Source organism: Pangasianodon hypophthalmus, chromosome 10 (assembly GCF_027358585.1).
Source record: "Pangasianodon hypophthalmus isolate fPanHyp1 chromosome 10, fPanHyp1.pri, whole genome shotgun sequence".
NCBI classification, from domain to species: Eukaryota; Metazoa; Chordata; class Actinopteri; order Siluriformes; family Pangasiidae; genus Pangasianodon; species Pangasianodon hypophthalmus.
Genome location: NC_069719.1, coordinates 12,508,155 through 12,527,368, shown reverse-complemented (window position 1 = coordinate 12,527,368; position 19,214 = coordinate 12,508,155). Strand labels below are relative to the sequence as shown.

The window sequence follows — 19,214 nt, the reverse complement described above, 5'->3', positions numbered from 1 at the left end:
AGACCAAAAAGTATCATAGACAATTAACAAAATTGCCATCTTACACTTTACCAGAAAAAAATTTTCCTATTAACTCTGCTGTTTAAAGATCTAAACAAGAAGTGGTATTTTATGCCTACAGTACAATGTTTTTAGATGTAAATACTACTAGAATACATGAGGTGTATTAATGTGAAAGAGTAAGGCCAAGTATGACTGCTGCATAGTGCGGAAAAGGGTTATCTTATATTACATTCAGTTAAGCAATGTACAAAATGTATAGTAAGAGCAGATGTACATACAGAGCTACGGATTTTAATTACTCTATTTTACTTTTACAGAGTTATTAGGGAACACCAGTCATAACTAGGGCTGTTCTGATACAATAACCACATCTGACATTAAGTAGCAACAGATAACATTCTGTTCTTTTGTATGTTGTCATCAGTCTTTACTTTCACTGTTGCACTTCCAGTCATTTTGGAGTTCACTGTAAGCAAAGCACATATCTGACATCTTAATAATAAAAGAGTATTGATTGTTGTATTACAGTTTGCAAGTAAACTTACAGTTAGGGATGTAATGATGTATCAGTTATACTGTAAATCTGAAATAAACTGTTAATGTAATGCTTTAAATTTGTAAATATGCATATTTAGATGTAGCATGTTGTTTAAGCCAGATTGAGTTGTTTTAGATAACTGTGCACTCCCGTATTCCCTAGAAGGGACAGATATATTGAAAATCAAAACCATATCATTGAGTCAATGATTGGCTATTGCAAATGGTACTGAAGCCTATAGAGGCCATTAGTAGAGACCACTAGATGCCACAAGTATTCTTTTTTTTTTTTTTTGCACAAAGTTTGATGTGGCTATGCTATACTAAACTGGAGTCAGGAATTCATACAGATTGTAATAGATTTAGCTCATTTATTTCTGCTCAATTTGCTAATTTGAGTTCTTGAACAATTTTGATTAATTTAAGGACACTTATAAACATATCCATTTTGAATATACCCATGAAAAACAAACATATTTATAACAGTCCTCTTTCAGTTAGGCTGTGGGTGGCAATGGCAATGTATCTCATATACTCATTCTAACAAATTCTAAACTATACGGCTAAAGATATGTGGACACCTGAACAGCAAACCCATATGTGCTTTTTGAACGTCCCATTCCAGATTTAGTCCCCGTTTACTGTTATAATATCCACCATTCTTCTGGGAAAGCTTTTCACTAGATTCTGGAGCATGGCTGTGGAGATTTTCTCATTCAGCCACTAGAGCATCAGTGAGGTCAGGCACTGATTTCGGGTGAGGAGGTCTGGGGTGCAGTCGGAATTCCAATTCATCCCAAAGGTGTTCAGTGGGGTTGAGCCAGGGCTCTGTGCAGGACACTCATTCTTCCACACCAACCTTGGCAACCCACGTCTTTATGGACCTCGCTTTGTTCGCAGGGGCACTGTCATGCTGGAACAGATTTGGGTCTTTTAGTTCCAATGAAGGAACTTAATCTTAATACTACAATACAACATTTTGAGTAGTGAACAGTATTGAACAGTTTGGGGAAGGTCCACATATGGGTCTGATGATCAGGTGTCCATTCTTTTGGACATATAGTGTATTCATAGACATAACTCCATATTGGAAATCACTGTTTTCTTAGAGGAAAACATTTTTTTTTTAAAAATTGGGGACGTACAATAGCAGTGACATGAACAACCTTGTTTTAGTAATCACATGAGATATTTACTAATATACCTTATGCATTAAAATAAATGTGCAGCCTTGTTTTTACAGTATGTCAAATATGTCTGAGCTTATGACTTGTTGCCTTGCTTTGTTGACAACAGCTTCGAAGGATGCATCAAATCAACAACAATCAACTCCAATTTTCTGAACAAGTCAATTAGAAAAAATATATTTAATTGATTTTCTTCCCATCTGGCTTGTGCAACCAACTAACATTCACATAACTGTTCCTGTTTGTAAGCAGCTTTTTAGATGAACTACTTGTAGCCCAAAAAAGGAGAGGAAAAAATGAGATTCCTCCTAGGCTCAGCTCAAATGATCAACAGATTTTGTAAACAAATAAAGTATATTATCATATAACACTCGTACTCCACTGTAATTTAATTGTAACTTCATTATCAAAAGTCCAGTGCACTCCTAATTACAACAGACATGGTGTTTCTGATAGTGTGTTACACTGAGGTTTCCTTCTCTAAATAAGAGCTTTGGCCTTGTGGCAGAAAGGTCTCTCTTTCTTCCTCTGTTCCGGTATTGTTCTCTGGCTTGGCAACACCATTCATTTGTTCACAATGTGTAGCAATTTGCTGGAAATATAAAAATAGGCTGCGATCAGCAATCACAGTAGAAAACAATGCAAGCTAATGTGTGAGATGGTTAAATTACAGTTGAAGATTCAATATATTACCCCCTGCTCTGGAGGTGATCCACAGCAAAGCTTGGGCTTTAGCAGGAAAAAACGTATGTTATCCAGCAGAGGATAAACCGTGCCAGCTGTTAAGTCTCTTTTCTTCATTGGACCTAATTGAACAAAGACAGCAGAAATGTTATTTTTATGCTTTTGTAAGGAACATAAAACGATTCTACATTCATCCATCTTCAGTAAGTGCTTTATCCTGGTCCGGCTTCCGGTGCCTCAGGAGCCAATCCTGGGAGCAACGAGCACATGGTGGGAATATATTCCCAGACGGGTCGCCAGACCATCACAGGGCACCATACACACACACACATTCACACATTATAAACCAAGGAGCAATTTAGAATAGCCAGTTCACTTACTGTGGGAGTAAACCAGAGAATAAAAGATTTCTAATACAGTATATATATATATATATATATATATATATATATATATATATATATATATATATATATATATATATCTGATCCAGTATTGTTTGTCATTAAACAGGGTTTAGGTCCACAAATGATTCTCATACCTGTGATGAGACTGACAAGAAGTCCAATAACAACCACAACAGTGGAGTTGAGAGCACTGTACCACATGTATGACAGGGAATAGAAGCCATGCAGCCCAACAGGTTTACTAAAAGACAAAGAGACAAAGAGACAAAGAGAGTGTATTGTACATAACAATACACAAACTATTAAATAAACTTCACAATGGAGAATAACAAAATGGAGAATAAAATAATCCCACGTAGTGTGAAATTAGTCCATGTCAACTCATTTTCATAACTAACTTCTTACTTTAATCTACAGTTTGTGTGGTAAATTTACATAAACTGCATAAGACACAAGCACACAAGTTTTTTTTCCTGAAGATTTCTGAATTTCTTTTTTCTTTTATACTTTGTAGAGGTTACATCAATTCTTCCGAAGTATCAATCAGAATTACATCTTCTTACATCAGCTAACAATTAAGAATAGCTTACAGCCACCAGTTAGGTTGGGCAAAGTGCATACTGTTCAATGACATTTGATCTAAGAAGTAATAGCCTTGAGTTAATAGGTCTGTTAGGTTTTTTTTGTTTATTGTTCTTCAACTTTGAAAAAAATCTGAACCAAACATTTAATAGAAAAAGCTGAATGCCTTGTTCTATAACAATCGTAACCATAGGTATGGTCCGATACCACTGACAAAACAAACAAAAAAAAACAGCGTAACAGTTTTTCTAATGTTGTAAATTATTAAAACACAATCAAAATGCATCAAACATATTGTGCACTTTGTACATATATCTGATTTATAAAAAAAATTACATTTTCAAAATAAATCCACTTATAGCTGCTTTCATACTGTGATTTAAATTGATCAACCTAAACACATTTAATGAACAGTAACCTCTTTTGATTACAGTGATTACAGTGACCTCTTTTGGCTTTAAAGACATTACAGTTGCATTAACTCTCATACACCCTTTCTGAGATCCACATAGCTCAAACTCCATGTGTTCAAAGACTACCAAGCAGGCCGGTCTAGAAAAGGTGTTTTTGCTTATTGACCAAAGACCAAAGAACCACGATAAAGCATTTTTAATCATACTTCTACCTAAAGTGTGTAGGTAGTTATGCACAGAGATTTCTGAAGCAGATTATGGAAGAAATTTTGTTTTATGCTTGAGATTAGATATGATTAGGATAAAGTTAAGGATGTTTAAGGATGAATAAACAATAGTGCAGGTGTAGTGAGTTGGACTAAATTGCCTTTTTTTGACCTGTTGAATCTGTTTTTTTTCCCCCTACATGCTGGTGGAGATGATCTGAGGTATTGGGGTTGGTAAGAGTATTGCAATAATGAAATCATTTGATGAAGACGAGAGTCTCTGTCTCTCTTTTAGTGTGAATTTCCACCACAAGATTTAACAGTAAGTGTTGAGATGACAATATTTGGATATGATTTCTTTCCAATTTTCATAAAACATGGACACACTATCAGTAGGTACCTACACACACACAAAAAAAAACAAAAAAAAACACACACACACACACACACACACACACAAACACTGACCAACTGCTTGTGAAAAATTACCAGTGACTTTTGAATATTCGATTGTTGTTGTTCCTCTTTCGGCTGCTCCCGTTAGGGGTTGCCACTGCGGATCATTGGTCCATGTATTTGATTTGGCACAGTTTTTATGCGGGATGCCAATGCAAATATATTGCATTTATCCCAGTGGCTGGGGTTGGTTCCCCGGCCGGGAGTTGAACCCGGGCCACAGCAGTGAGAGTGCTGTGGCCTAACCACTATTCCTCCAGGGACCCATGACTTTTGAAGATTCAATTAAAGCACTTATATTGATAAGCCACTGATAAAGTGTTTAAAGAAGGAAAATGTCAGCATGTTACCTCAGTTTATCAGTGACTGGAGTTAATATGGTAGTCATTGTAGTCAAGGTCATGTTTTCTGTTGATACCGGATAAGTGCCATTGTGTGGACAACAAATGGAAGCACTTGACGCTTGAGCCACAAATCCACCAATGCCAACCCAGAAGGCCATGATGAGACCAGCAACCAGCCCAGTTACAGCACCCTACAGCAAATAAAACCAAACACTGTGACACTACTCACTGTTCTATTCTACTCACAAATATTCTGTTGACAATACTCACAGTGCTATTGGCCCAAGGGAAGAATATCCCAAGAGAGAAGAGTCCCAGCAAGGGACCTCCTACCATCCCAAAGATACTGAGAGCTGCCTTGAAATGAGAAATTTGAGGCACATTTTATTCAGAGTGAGAGCTGTAACATTGAACACGTATCAATATATTGTTTGGTTTGCTTTTGTTATTTCTGCTGATAGTTTAATTGCTTTGGAGATAGATCTAATTGGGACTGAAATTCAATTGTGCTTACCTGCAAAACAGAACTGTTCATCAGATGGACAGCATAGGCCATAGCAAGGCATAAAAGGCCATATGAAAAGGCTAGATTAGAAATAAAATCAAAATGACCACAAACTGAAAGTAAGGTTTAGATTTATGACTTAGTAAGTTTTTTTTAATAATTTCAAAATTAGATTTTTTTTTTTTTTTTGGTGTAATGAAAAATCCACTCAAGAACAATACAAACATTAAGTAGACAAGACATCCGTGCATAAAGACTCACCGAGTATCTTGGACAGTAGGGTGGCTCTAGACTCTGATATAGAGGGATAATGAGGCTTAATGAAATCCTCCATTGTTACTGTGGCCAGGGAATTGAAAGCTGAGGATATTGTGCTTCAGAGAAGGGAATGACATCCACAAATCAATGCAAATATATCACTCTATTCTTAATCGTACCTTTTACACTTATGTTTTATGACATACGTTAATAGGAATACCTGTACTTCTGTAATTCATGCAATTATCCAATCAGCCAATCATGTGGCAGTGTAATGTGTAAAATCATGTTAGATTAGATTAAATTAGATTCAACTTTATTGTCATTGTGCAGCGTACGAGTACAGAGCCAGTGAAATGCAGTAGATGAAGTACAGCAGATACAGGTCAAGAGCTTCAGTAAATGTTCATATCAAACATTAGAATGATGAAAAAGGTGTCAGATGTGAACATGAACTAAAGGTGCTGACCTGTATCTGCATGATTGTATGCACTGCACTGTTGTCACTTGATGGGCTGATAAGTGGACAAATGAGCAGGTGTACAGGTGTTCCTATTAAAGTGGCTGGTGGGTGTATACTTCAATTTCAGTTACAGAACCAGGCAAAAACAAGATCTAGTTATGTGCTCTTAGACAACAACTAAACCAAATAGGTTACCTCAAAAGATATCAGAACAGAACAGTCTAACTTGTCATTTTGTTATTAACGTGTCTTGGATGCTGAGGCAGTGTGGCTCCTCCTATTGTTTATCCTCGCTCAAAACTATTTCCATAGTTAGGAAGCACACTAAATGTCCCAGTTCCACACAGGAATCAATCTTAAAATGGGACTATCATAAACAAACATTTCAGCTCTTTTAAGGTCTTTTTTGGTTTCCTATTTTTCACGTCAGATTTTAATCTGATCTGCCAAGTGCTGTAAATTGTGCTGAATAAAACACACACCCACCTTAATGGTGTGATGGTGACTGAACAATTCCTCAAAAGGTGCATTCCATTGGGGTTATTTCTATTACCTATTGGTTATGAACCATATACATTTTTCAAATTTCAGTGTTTCTCCTTTATATGAAATGTGAAGGTGCACTTTGAGCTGCAGTTGATGCCAGAATTATTACAATTTTAGGCACAAATTTTAAGCTTGCATTGCTTATTTTCAGCAGGTAATGGTACTAAAACCCCTAAAGCAATCAGATTACAGATTACACTGTAATCTGGTCCTGAAGCAGGATTTGTTGTTATTGTGCCTTCCAAATGCAGTAGCTTGTCCATACCTTAAGGATGCACTGAATAAGCATGCAACAAACAGTCCAGGCAGTCCAGGAATGTCCTGCAGCATGTCCATGACAAAGTATAGGACCATCTAGTGTGTAACATCGCATAAATGTTTAAAAAATAAAAGATGTAAACAGCTGGACCAATTGTAAATGGATAAAAGGATATTTTAGTAATGCTGACCTGATCTTTAGATCTGATATACTGTTTGTCTAACGGGCTGTAACCACCGTAACATGCAAACATAACAAGTCCCGTCAGACAGCTTAGACCCAAAGCAACCTGAAGACAGGGAAACACCATGTAGCATGACCTACAAGACAACATATAGGCAATCAGTATGAGCTACAGAGGGCGAACATCCAGCTTCAACATGCCACCTTTCAAGCTGTAGTGTTATAGCAAAATTTAAAGTTACATTACATTACATATACTTACATTATAGCCTCTTTCTCTGTGCGAGAGCTAAGGTACCTCTGCACTTGTGCCTGGTTCACACCATATAGAGAAAGCATCAGAAACACACCACCAAACGCCAACGTCCAGAAGGTGTGTCTTACAGTCGGGTCAGGATTTAGGCTTAAAGGAAGCAGAGAAATACGGTTAAAGGACCAACCGCAAATCTAAAGGGATGTTAAACTGTTTTTGTTTAAATAGAACAATCCTACAAATTCTGACCCAAGCCCCAAAAGACTCAATAACATTTCTTGTTTGCATTCAAGAAAAAATTCTCACTCAATGCCAGAGATCAAGCCTCCCTCTGTGACTTTCCTCCAAACCTCAGAAATACCACCAGCCTGCTGCACACCCACTATGACGACAGCCAGCTGACCTGCAAACATCACCACCGTCTGAACCACGTCTGTCCAGATGACCGCTTTCAGTCCACCCTATGTGCAACACCAAATATTAGTCAAGAGAGACTCCATGAGGAAATCAGCATGCTTTTATAAGAGCAGGGAAAAAACAAACAAACAAACAAAAAAAAACAGTATTTACCAGTGCTGTGTATATTGTGCACACTAGTCCAGTTGCTAATACTGTTCCCCACAAGTGAAAACCAGTAACTAAATGAATGAGAAGACACAAAACAAGATCAGTGAAGAATGCTGGATCAGTAATAAAATGATTCAGTATAAATATGTGTGGCTCTCTGGGAAAAACCTGCCAGATGTTGCTGTGGCTGAATTCCAGCAAAAAAAGATTCAAACAGTCAAAAAATTCAGGTTTCGACCAAAATAGGGTTTTTCTGTCTACACTGCAAAAAAATTATATCGTAGCAAGTAAAATAATCTTTAGAATGTCAAATTTATCTAATAGTTCTTATTATAAGATTATTCTAAATCAAATATAAGATTATTCAGTTTGTTTATACATTTCAAGCTGTAAATGTTATTATTCTACTGCCAGACAATATTGCATCTTTCTAGAAATAAATGCATAAAATAAAATAAAAAATTAGGCCTATCTGCCAAGACTATTTCAGAAATGTCTAGAAATAGTTTAATAATCATATTTCATAATTATATATGTAATTAATTTTAATCTTATAATAGGAAATACTATATAATTTTGACTAAGATGTCATTGTATTGTTATACATTGCAAACACTCCGACACCTCATCTTTAATAAACCATAAATATTTCACCAAAATTATGTGGAAATGTTTTTTCTCCCCTTTTCAATCTTCCCTACATCATCTTCCTGCCAACATCATGTCTGGTAAGAAGCCAATTTAAGAAACTCTGCAATTAAAGAAGTCAGTCTGCCTAAAGAGATCAAAAACCTTACTAGCTGAGCACGATTTGCTCACACAGTAAATATTAGGCTTTCATCAAGTTGTTGGATGGTTACGTGCCATTGCAAAACAGACATCAGCCAAATCAATTCAGTTTGTTATGTCAAAATATCTGTGATGCCTCTGCTCCGCAGTTGGAAGGGAAACTTAATTTTCTCCCTGTTCACTTTTTATGGGTAATCAGGCTTTAAATTGCTATAACCTGTGGGTGAGATTAACTATATGGCCTAAAGTATGTGGACACCTGACCATCACACCCATATGTGCTTTTTGAACATCCCTTTCCAGATTCAGTCCCTTCTTTGCTGTTATAATAACCTCCTCTCCTCTGGGAGACCTTTCCACTAGATTCTGGAGCGTGGCTGTGGGGTTTGCCCATTCAACTGCCTGGCAAGTCATCAGTGTTCCAATTAATCCCAAAGGTGTTCCGTGGGGTTGAGGTCAGGGATCTGCGCAGTCCACAGTTCTTCCACACCATCCTTGGCAAACTATGTCTACATGGACCTTGCTTTGTGCACAGGGGCACTGTAATGCTAGAACAGGTTTGGGCTAGGCCCATTAATTCCAGTGATGGGAATTGTAATGCTACAGCATACAGAGACTTTTTAGACAGTTGTGTGCTTCCAACTTTGCAGCAACAGTTTGGGGAAGACCCACATGTGTGTTGTGGTGGTCAGGTGTCCACAACCTTTTGGCCATGCAAAAGAGAAACATTTCAGTTCAGGAAAGCCTGTAGATTTCAGGACTAATATATATATATATATATATATATATATATATATATATATATATATATATATATATATATATATATATATATATATATATATATAGTAAAAGTAAAAATTTCATCACATGAAGGGTTTTCCAGATCACCACACATACATGAATATACAGTAAATGATAGTAAGGTTAGACAGCTCTAATAATTTTGACCAGCACAATGTAATGCAATGATAATTCATTTTTTTGTGTAATGATTTTCCTTTTTTATTCTAAATTCAAAAAGCTTCACCTGCATTCAGTGCGAGAGCTGGAGTATATACACAGACACCCATATAAATAACCTGCATGTACAAGAAGGACAAACAATGATTGACATAACACAAAAATGAGATTTTAATTAAACATTTCTGGAATACATTGTGTGTGTCGAAAGTGCTTATTGTAACATGTTTTTTCTGAAGTAGAACTTACCATCTGAAAAATAAAGGTCACCGTCCCACATAATCGGACTGCTTTAGAGAAACGCAGCTCCAGATACTGGAATACCCAACAATTTAAAAAATTCATGTTATAAAATGAATAAGATGCTTGTGTTTAGTTTGTTTCATTGTCCAGAGAAATTCCATACACTTTGAGGCATTTCCACACTTGCGGAAATGATGCTGTATCATTAACATACATCAGACAAACAAACAGTACTGACAAACAGACATTATTAAATAATGTAAGGCTAAAGCTACCTGATAAGCACTAGTGAGATGGAGTCTGTAGAACACTGGAATGAAGATGTGGGCCGGGATTAGGAGCCCCAGGATATAAGCGCAGCCAATGAACCAGTACTGCGTGCCATTGGTGTAGATCTCCGCTGGAGTCCCTACTATAGCAACAGCGGATTGGAATGAGGCCACGAGAGAGAGGGAAAGGGGCAGGCACCTCATGCTCCGGTCAGCCAACAAGAACTCCTGTGTGGTCTTTTGCCGTCCTCCAGAGAGGGCATAATACAGCCCTATGGCCATGGAGGCCACCAGGAGCAGGGCAAACAACACAAAGTCAATGGGAGTGAAGTACTTGTGTCCAGCGCCGTCCATGCTGATAAGGTGAAGGTTTTAGTTAGGGGCTGAGAAAAGGACAGTGTTGCTGCAGCCATCCATGAGGAAGAGAGGTGCACCTGTACCTTTAAGAAAAGTTACCTATATAGTATTCATTATTATAAAGAGATTTCAGTAACATGAACTAGAAGCCATATATATCAGGAAAAGTGATAAGAAATTCAAGCTACCGCTGCATAAAGCACAGACTAACCTTGAAATATTCTTAATCTCATGGAAATCCTTAATCCTTAATCTTAATCCTTAATCTCATGGAAATAAAGGTAAATGATTAGAAAGTTAACATTTAAAAACCAGCAGTTTATTAGCCACAGCCAACAGTGCAATATAATCTCACTCAAACTCTGTTTATACCATTAACCAACACGTTCCTGATCCATATGACCTTCCTTAATACAAATCACAACTTACAAAACACAAGCGAAGACAAAGCATTTGAAGCGAACAGCTAAAGTGCTTTACCTGTACGCCATCATGAGCTGGTTTACGCCATTACGATCACTGGTAACTAAACACGTGGTTTTTTCTGCCTGTTCAGATGTCAGAATGCAACTCTAACTACATTCGTATAATCTGAGCGTGTCACCATCACTGAAGACCCACACTTCCGGTCCCCATCTTATCTTTAGCGAATGGGTAGCGAATGGGTATTTCTGACAGCACGCTAATCCACGCTCAGTGACGGATTGTGAGGTCAGTGGGCTACTATGAATCGGGAAGCGCGTTACTTCTAAACTCCTCTAGTTTGCGCAAACCGTGCGCCGTGCTGATGCTCTCGGGTATGTTTACCTCTGACGTCTACTTCCGCGTGACTTCACGTCCAGGTTGGAATTGAGGAAGGCGCCAGATTTGAAGACCTGTCTGCGAAAAAAAAATACTTTAGCAAATGGATAACCTAAGACAAAAAGGTACATCTACAGCAGTTTTTACACCACCATCCTAAGATGACTTATAGCAGAAGTAAAAAGATTAGCTAAAGATTAGAAAAACTTAGCACCTAACGGAACCTCCGCTAGCTCGCTACACTAATGTGCTCTTTTCCCACTAATACTGAATTGGATTGGCAGTGAACTGTCCAATCAGCGGGCTGTTTTTGAAGACGACCCTATACTTACAGCCAATCCTAGCGCAGGAGGCGGGTTGTGCAGGAAAATGGGTGGAAAATTTTTGAAACTTTGTTTTAATAACATCGAGTTAGTAACATCACATTTGCTCTCTCAGGTGTGTTTGATCACCTGATGATGTTAGAGAGGGCAGAAGCAGCAGGACTGCAGAGGCACCAGAAGGAGCGTGTGGAGGAACTGCGTACCACAGCAGCAACACTTCGCGCAAAAAGAGACCGAATCCGGGCGGAAACATCCTCCATAAAGGTGAGTGAGGAACTATTCTACAAACAGTTTCAATTAATCTATTTGTGTTGTTAAATGTTGGTTTAATCTCTTAAAAGCGTGAAAGTGCAACTAGCTAGTGCTGCCGGCTCTTCAGGGGAAAGTAACTAATGCAGAACCCAGAAAGGTCGCTAGAAGTCGCCAAATGACGTCATAAGTTGTATTTTTTTAATTTGCATATCAACATGTTTTACATGAAGAAGGAAGATTTTCTGATGACAGAAACTAAAATAATAGGCTATAGCTTAATTAATTCTAGAAAGAAGTCGTCTTTGGTCATGGCACTTTATGAAATAGAGTCAAGCCAGCTATTTACAGAATAAAAGAATGAGATTAAAAAAAGAATCAGTGGCAATAAGTAGTTGAGAAATAGATACAAAGGAAAGTGGTTACGGATGGAAGAACTCACTTTTATTACTTGTAAATATAGAAGAGAGTATAAAACAGAAGTGTGCAGGTGGAACAAACAATGGTGATCAGTGATTGGTCATGGGGAACAATGGTGATCAGTGATTGGTCATGGGGAACAATGGTGATCAGTGATTGGTCATGGGGAACAGTGGTGATCAGTGATTGGTCATGGGGAACAGTGGTGATCAGTGATTGGTCATGGGGAACAATGGTGATCAGTGATTGGTCATGGGGAACAGTAGTGATTGGTGATTGGTCATGGGGAACAGTGGTGATTGGTCATGGGGAATAGTGGTGATTGGTCATGGGGAACAGTCGTGATTGGTGATTGGTCATGGGGAACAGTCATGATCGGTGATTGGTCATGGTGAAGAGTACTAATTGGTGATTGGTCATGGGGAACAATGGTGACCAGTGATTGGTGATGGGGAACAGTGGTGATTGGTCATTGGTCATGGGGAACAGTGGTGATTGGCCATTGGTCATGGGGAACAGTGGTGATTGGTGATTGGTCATGGGGAACAGTGGTGATTGGTGATTGGTCATGGGGAACAGTGGTGATTGGTGATTGGTCATGGGGAACAGTGGTGATTGGTGATTGGTCATGGGGAACAATGGTGATTGGTGATTGGTCATGGTGAAGAGTACTGATCGGTGATTGGTCATGGGGAACAATGGTGATTGGTGATTGGTTATGGGGAACAGTCATGATTGGTGATTGGTCATGGGGAACAGTCATGATCGGTGATTGGTCATGGGGAACAGTCATGATCGGTGATTGGTCATGGGGAACAATGGTGATTGGTGATTGGTTATGGGGAACAATGGTGATCGGTGATTGGTCATGGTGAAGAGTACTGATCGGTGATTGGTCATGGGGAACAATGGTGATTGGTGATTGGTTATGGGGAACAATGGTGATCGGTGACTGGTCATGGTGAAGAGTACTGATCGGTGATTGGTGATTGGTTATGGGGAACAATGGTGACCAGTGATTGGTCATGGGGAACAGTAGTGATGGGTGATTGGTCATGGGGAACAATGGTGACCAGTGATTGGTCATGGGGAACAGTAGTGATGGGTGATTGGTCATGGGGAACAGTAATGATTTCCATGTTATCTACAACAGTTTTCAGCAATAGCGGCTAAGTTAAAACACAAATATTATGTTGTGTTATCAACAAAATTCTAGTTCCAAATAGTTAATAAATGGAAAGCCTTTGGCTGAGAAATATACTCATAATACTTACCCATTGATTAAATTAAATAGACTGCATGTATTTACAGTGTATGAAAAATCTCAGAAGTTATTCACAAAAAGCTCAAATCGTGGTTCTGGAAGTCTTGGAATTTGAGAAAATGAAAATGAAATTGAATGCAGGTCCTGGAAGCATTCTGGAAAATGGCAAATCTTTCATTTGCATGGAAAAGCCAGGAAACCTTTAATTAGCTCCAATATTATCATCACACATATTTAAAGTATCTAATTTCAGTTAAATAAAAAAAAAAAAAAAAAACACATAACATACAGCAGTTAGTTTAGAGGATGAATATACTGAACAGGAGCCCAAGGAATAATGAATCGTATATGTCTGCTGTAAATCGTGCAAATTGCTTATGTAGTACTGTGGCAAATGGAAGTTGTCATTAAAAATGTTCACAAAAAAACAGTTAGTCAATCATGAAAATTTCATTAAAAGTTATGAATATTTTTGGTAAAGATGTGTGAGAAACCTTGTCAAATAATATTGAAGAGCTCAAATAATTGTGATCACATGAGTATGTAGTATATGGGACAGGCCAGTTCAACAGGGGAAAGTCATTACTAGCTATAGCAGGACCTGTGTTTTATTCTGAACCTTTCGCTGCTACAATAGTTGTGATAATTTTTACAAGTTACGAAAACGTATGTAATGTGTTTGCATTGTTACGTGTGTCTTAACCGTGCACTACAACTGTCATTTTAGAATCTGAAAGATAAACTGGACCAGGGGCTGCCATTGGATGATGAGGAAACTGAAGACTTTGTCAAAATTGAACAATATCTGCTGACATCCCAGCGCATGCAGCTTAAGGACCTTCAAACTGCCCATAGACTCATTGGTAAAAAACATATGCTTAATGCACTTAGTGATCAGTTTATTAGGTACACCTGGATTAACACTACAATCATTGGGACTTATCAAGTTTATCTATCTTGCAGGTCATCTTATAGGTATACAGTTACTGACTGTAGCCATCTGTTGCTATGAACAATTTTTTTGGCCCCTCTGCCCCGTCTGTCAGTGGAAAGAGACCACCACATGCCTAGATATTATCTGGGTGGTGAACAGTTCTCACTGCAGCAGTGACTTGCATGGGAGTGTGTGGTTCTGGTACTAGTACTATTAAGAGTATTGTTATCGAGCCCTGCACTTTTAATGGGATGTTACTGTGACTGCTGGGATGAAAATAGTCCATCCAGACTGAAATTTTCCACCAACAACAGCAGAGCTTGACTAACAAGGTGGCTGTGCCGAATACACGCAACATAAAAACTCTAATAATACTGCTAAATCTGGTACACTTATACCAGTACCACACACACTAGCAGTTTCTGTCAGTTTCATTGTTGTACTAAGAATGCTCTATCACCATAATAATATCTGGGCCACAGTGGTGTTATAGCGGTCCTTTTCAACTGCTAGACGGGGCGGAGGGGGTCTGACAAATTGTGCATAACAACAGATTGGCTGCAGTTAGTAATTGTTTACCTAGGAAGCACACTTATGTGAGAGGTTTGCAACATAAAAGGGTAAATAAATGTTAGGTATAAGCCAGGTATACCTAATATAGTGGACACTGAGTTTATTTTTAAATTCTGTACTTTATTCTTGTGGTCCATGTTTCCTGTGGTTTTACTCACTTTGTTTGTGTGTGTGATTCTTGAAGCTGGATACGACTTGGTAGAGAGCAAACAAGGCAAAAGTGTGTGTGTGTCATTTCACACTGCCTTCGAGGGCGTTTGCTTGGAAACATACAACATGGAGGTGGACCTTACCCGCATGGTGCAGATCAGTCGTCATAACATCCCTCCATGTATCCCACTGGAGAAACTCGCCAAGGAGAATCTGCAGACTGATTTTAAAGGCTTCCTCCAAACACTAAACCTACACCTCAATGCTTTAGCTGGCCGCAAACAGCAGATTTCTCTCATCGAGGTGCAGCAAATAATGTCTTTATGTTTGTGTGTATACTGAAAATCATGCATTTGATGTGAATACAAAAATTAGTTTGATTACATAATTAACTTACACAAAGTTTGACTGTGCACAAGTCTTAGACATGTGTAGAAAATGTGTAAAGCTGAAAGGATTCCAAAATTAATGAAAAGAAAAGTTTCTAAATATAAAATTACTGTTAAGAAAAGTAAACAGTAGTACATGTAATTCTTCAGCTGTGCAAGTTTATTACTGAAGTACACTGCATGTTAAATACTGTGTATAAACTCTCGTTAATGTTAGACCTTAATCTTTAATTCTGTATCTGTCCATTTTGAATCTCTCTGGCTATAGGAACTCCTTGGGACAGTAGAAATTATTGAGAAAAATCAATTGTGCAACTTTCTTGCCCTCATGTGCAAAGCCCCAGCGGAGAGTGATGAGGCTGTTCTGTGCACACTGGAGTATGGTGACCTCACCCGATGTCTCCCTACTCACGTTGTCATTGATAGTGAAAGTAAGACTGTCTGTATCATTTCTTATAAGCAGTAATGCTTGATTGTGAAGCAAGTGATATCTGGCATAAAGTTTAATTTTTAAACGCACTATAATTCTACACTAAATAGAGTACAGTGTCCTAGTATTTGAATGATAACAAGAGTGTACTCAGTCACCTTCATTATACTCTTTTTTTTTTTTTTTTTGTTTGTTTGTTTTGTTTTGTTTTTCTCTTCTTTCTTTATTTACAGATAAATCACTTATAGAATCTCCTCAGTGGAAGGAAAACCAAGTGTTGCTCATGGAGACTCCAGTTCACAGTGCTCTTCTGACCATGAGAAAATTGGGAAGCATTTCATGAACAAAGCAGTAACAGTTTCTAAAAACATACACATTTACACAGTGCTTTGATTCACTTTGACATCAGTCTTTAAATACAGGGCGTGCCAAATAAAGCTTGCCTAACTTGTAGCGTCATGTTACAGCTGAAGTCTGGGGATAAGAGGAATGTGCAGTAGACTAGCGAAAGAAAGGTGTGTATCCACATTCTGAAAGAACTTCTAGAACTATCATTTGGATTTCTAACATGTTTTGAATAAAAGGTATTCACATAACCACATTAAACTAAAGATAATCTACAATCAAAGGGCAGCAAAAAAAACGAAAACAAAAAAAAAAAAACACATTCAATTCCTACATATACTATATTAGTCTTTATGTATGTGAGATTAAATTGTTTCTAATGTCCTGAAGAAAATCTGCATTTTCTGTTGCAGTTTTTCTCTGTACATTTGTTTCAGACTTTCCTTTTTTTGCCTCCTCTGTTCTTCTTGGATTGCCAGCTCTTTTTGTGAAATGCTGTCGATTAAGGCCAAATCTTTTAGATACATGATGGATAACTGTTTAGATTCAGAAGTGTTACTTGTAAAGGCCGCAGAAGTCTGTGGCAGGGCAGACGAGGCTGATTTCGAGAGCCTTGTTCCTAGCTGCTGTTCACTTTGATTTGAAAGTGCTTCACTTGAAAACATCCTTCTGCCAGCTGGGGCTGATTTTGGATACCAAACATAGTGAAGATCGCTTTTTGTTGTTCTTGTCTCTGATATGGCACTCATTGTGTTGTTAAGAGTTGCGTAAGGTTCACAGACTCTTAAATGCAGTAACTTTTTGTGTTCCATCAGTAGAAATTCTCTGTCTTGATAAAGCAATTTGAGATCTAATTTGTATTTTCTGTGAATTTGTTCCAGTTTCCGCTGAAGATCAGTGTCTTCTTTGTGATTCTTTAGCCTTGTGTCGATATACAGCAAATGCTTAGATTTTCTAAAGTTTGCCTTTGCAGTCATACCTGTTGATATGTTATCCTGAAGCACAATAGAGAAAAGAGTCTTGAAATGATTGCATGTTGTACTTTATAGCTTACAGAGTTTGGACTGCCTAGGTCTCTTTTGTAAATAAATAAAAATTTTAAATAATCAATGTAATTAACGTACCTTAATTTTTTTTTTAAATAAAAGTTGTCCAGATAATTCTTGTTTTGTGAGGCTGATGATACACAGAGACAGACTGAACGTGACTGCTGCTATGAGACTTGCTTTAGTAAACACTGTTATTTGGTCTAACCAGTTTCACTGAGGTGTTCATCTGAGATGCCTGTTGCATAAAATGGAGTTAGACTACTGTTTAATGGCAGAAAAGGTTATCATAAAAAATTGCAATGCAATATTTTGAGATAAAATAATAAAGGTAATGAAACATATTCAGGGATGGCTCAGGGAACAAAATAGAGCTTTTTGAACTTCAGGAAAGAAGTATTGCTCATAGACAGTGTATGGTCCTGCTGCATAACAGAGACAAGCTGAACTCCAAATGATTTCCATTAAGGTGTATAATGTGTGATGGTCCGCAAATACCCGCCAAATGGCTGACCCGCTGTGGCTGAATTCTGTTAATCAGCCAAAAGGTTTTGATCAATATTCAGTTTTTCTGCCAATAGTGTACTCTCACATCTCTGCTTTAAGAAAACATATTTTATCAAAATGATGTAAAAATGTTTTATTTAGGTTACTTTATAACCTTGGCTTGATGTCTGCTTGCAAAAATCATGCTGAGCTAGTTTATAATTTTCAGTGTAAAAAACAGTCTACCTAAAAATGTCTAAAGCCTTTCTAGCTGAGTGTGCATTTCTCTCAATTTGATAATTTTTTGATAGTTACATGCCATAATGGAACAGACATAATCTTAATCAATTCAGTTTGTTATCAGATACAGGCTGTCAAAATGTCTGTAATTGCTCTGCTTCGCCACTTCATCATCAATACAGAGAAGAGTGCTTACACTCTCTGTACAGGTGACAGCGGACAAAGTTTTAAAATCCATTATCAACAAATACATCCTGATGCTGGTTCACTAGGTCACAGACTAAGAATACCTTCATTCTAGAAACTGTTGGGGAGGTAATATAGTAAGAGAAGCACACAGACAACACATTTTTTGTGCTAATTTAAGTACTTCAGGAAGAGGTAGATCTTTAGACGTTGTTGGAAGGCTGCCAGTGACTCAGCTGTTCGGACATCTAGGGGAAGTTCATTCCACCACCTTGGTGACAGAACAGAGAAGAGTCTTGATGCATGCCTTCCTTGTACCCTGAAAGATGGTGGGACCAGGCGAGCAGTGCTAGAGGTGCAGTGCAGAGTATGAGAAGTGCTTTGACGTAAGCAGGTGCTGGTCCGACTTTACAGACAAGCATCAGTGTTTTAAATCTGATGAAGGCAGCTACAGGAAGCCAGAGGAGGGAGCGTCGCAGTGGGGGTCTGGTGTGGATTTTAGATCTTAAAATGTTGTTTTTCCATCATCAGATTAAGTTAGAAATGTAAATGTAGACAGGGTGTATTTCAGTTGAGTTAGAATGGAATCTCAATGCAATTTCTCCCCTTCTTACTGTTGGACAGATTTTTAAAATGATCTCAAGTTATTTCTGGCTGAGATATAAGCAAAAAAAAAAATATCCATATTTCACTTCAGGAAAGTCTGCTCTTTCCAGAACTACACTCACCTGCCAGTTTAACAGGAACACCTGTACACCTGCTCATTCCTACAATTATTTGATCATCATCAGACAATCACAACACTGTGAACCTTGAGACAAATAGGCTGCAACAGCAGAAAACTACATCAGGAATCTGAGAACACAGTGGGCTCAGGCTCCAAAACTGGATGGTTAAAGGAAAA

At 38.0% G+C, this 19,214-nt stretch overlaps 2 protein-coding genes across 6 annotated transcripts; one reads left to right on the top strand and one right to left on the bottom strand.

The window, feature by feature from the left end:
• Window positions 1-897: 897 nt before the first annotated feature.
• On the bottom strand, window positions 898-11,528 carry slc5a6b (solute carrier family 5 member 6). 5 transcript variants are annotated; one of them, XM_026933685.3, is made up of 17 exons: window positions 11,490-11,528; window positions 11,282-11,349; window positions 10,124-10,557; window positions 9,855-9,920; window positions 9,673-9,724; window positions 7,857-7,924; window positions 7,593-7,747; window positions 7,296-7,436; window positions 7,041-7,170; window positions 6,857-6,945; window positions 5,586-5,698; window positions 5,334-5,404; window positions 5,090-5,176; window positions 4,826-5,010; window positions 2,953-3,059; window positions 2,421-2,533; window positions 898-2,319 (listed from the first exon to the last, which is right to left on the bottom strand). In XM_026933685.3, exons 3-17 carry the CDS (start codon window positions 10,469-10,471, stop codon window positions 2,188-2,190), a joined length of 1,857 nt encoding a protein of 618 aa, XP_026789486.3. In that variant the 5' UTR covers window positions 10,472-10,557; window positions 11,282-11,349; window positions 11,490-11,528; the 3' UTR covers window positions 898-2,187. The 5 variants fall into 5 exon arrangements, with proteins under 5 accessions (XP_026789486.3, XP_026789487.3, XP_026789485.3 ...); XM_026933686.3 differs by having other exon boundaries at window positions 11,282-11,353; window positions 11,490-11,519; XM_026933684.3 differs by lacking the exons at window positions 11,282-11,349; window positions 11,490-11,528 and adding exons at window positions 10,686-10,740; window positions 10,955-11,120.
• Window positions 11,246-17,512, top strand: cenpo (centromere protein O). Its single transcript, XM_026933694.3, has 6 exons — window positions 11,246-11,400; window positions 11,714-11,862; window positions 14,259-14,394; window positions 15,223-15,491; window positions 15,846-16,008; window positions 16,241-17,512. The coding sequence occupies exons 1-6, from the start codon at window positions 11,379-11,381 to the stop codon at window positions 16,348-16,350; spliced, it is 849 nt and encodes a 282-aa protein (XP_026789495.1). The 5' UTR covers window positions 11,246-11,378; the 3' UTR covers window positions 16,351-17,512.
• Window positions 17,513-19,214: the final 1,702 nt, after the last annotated feature.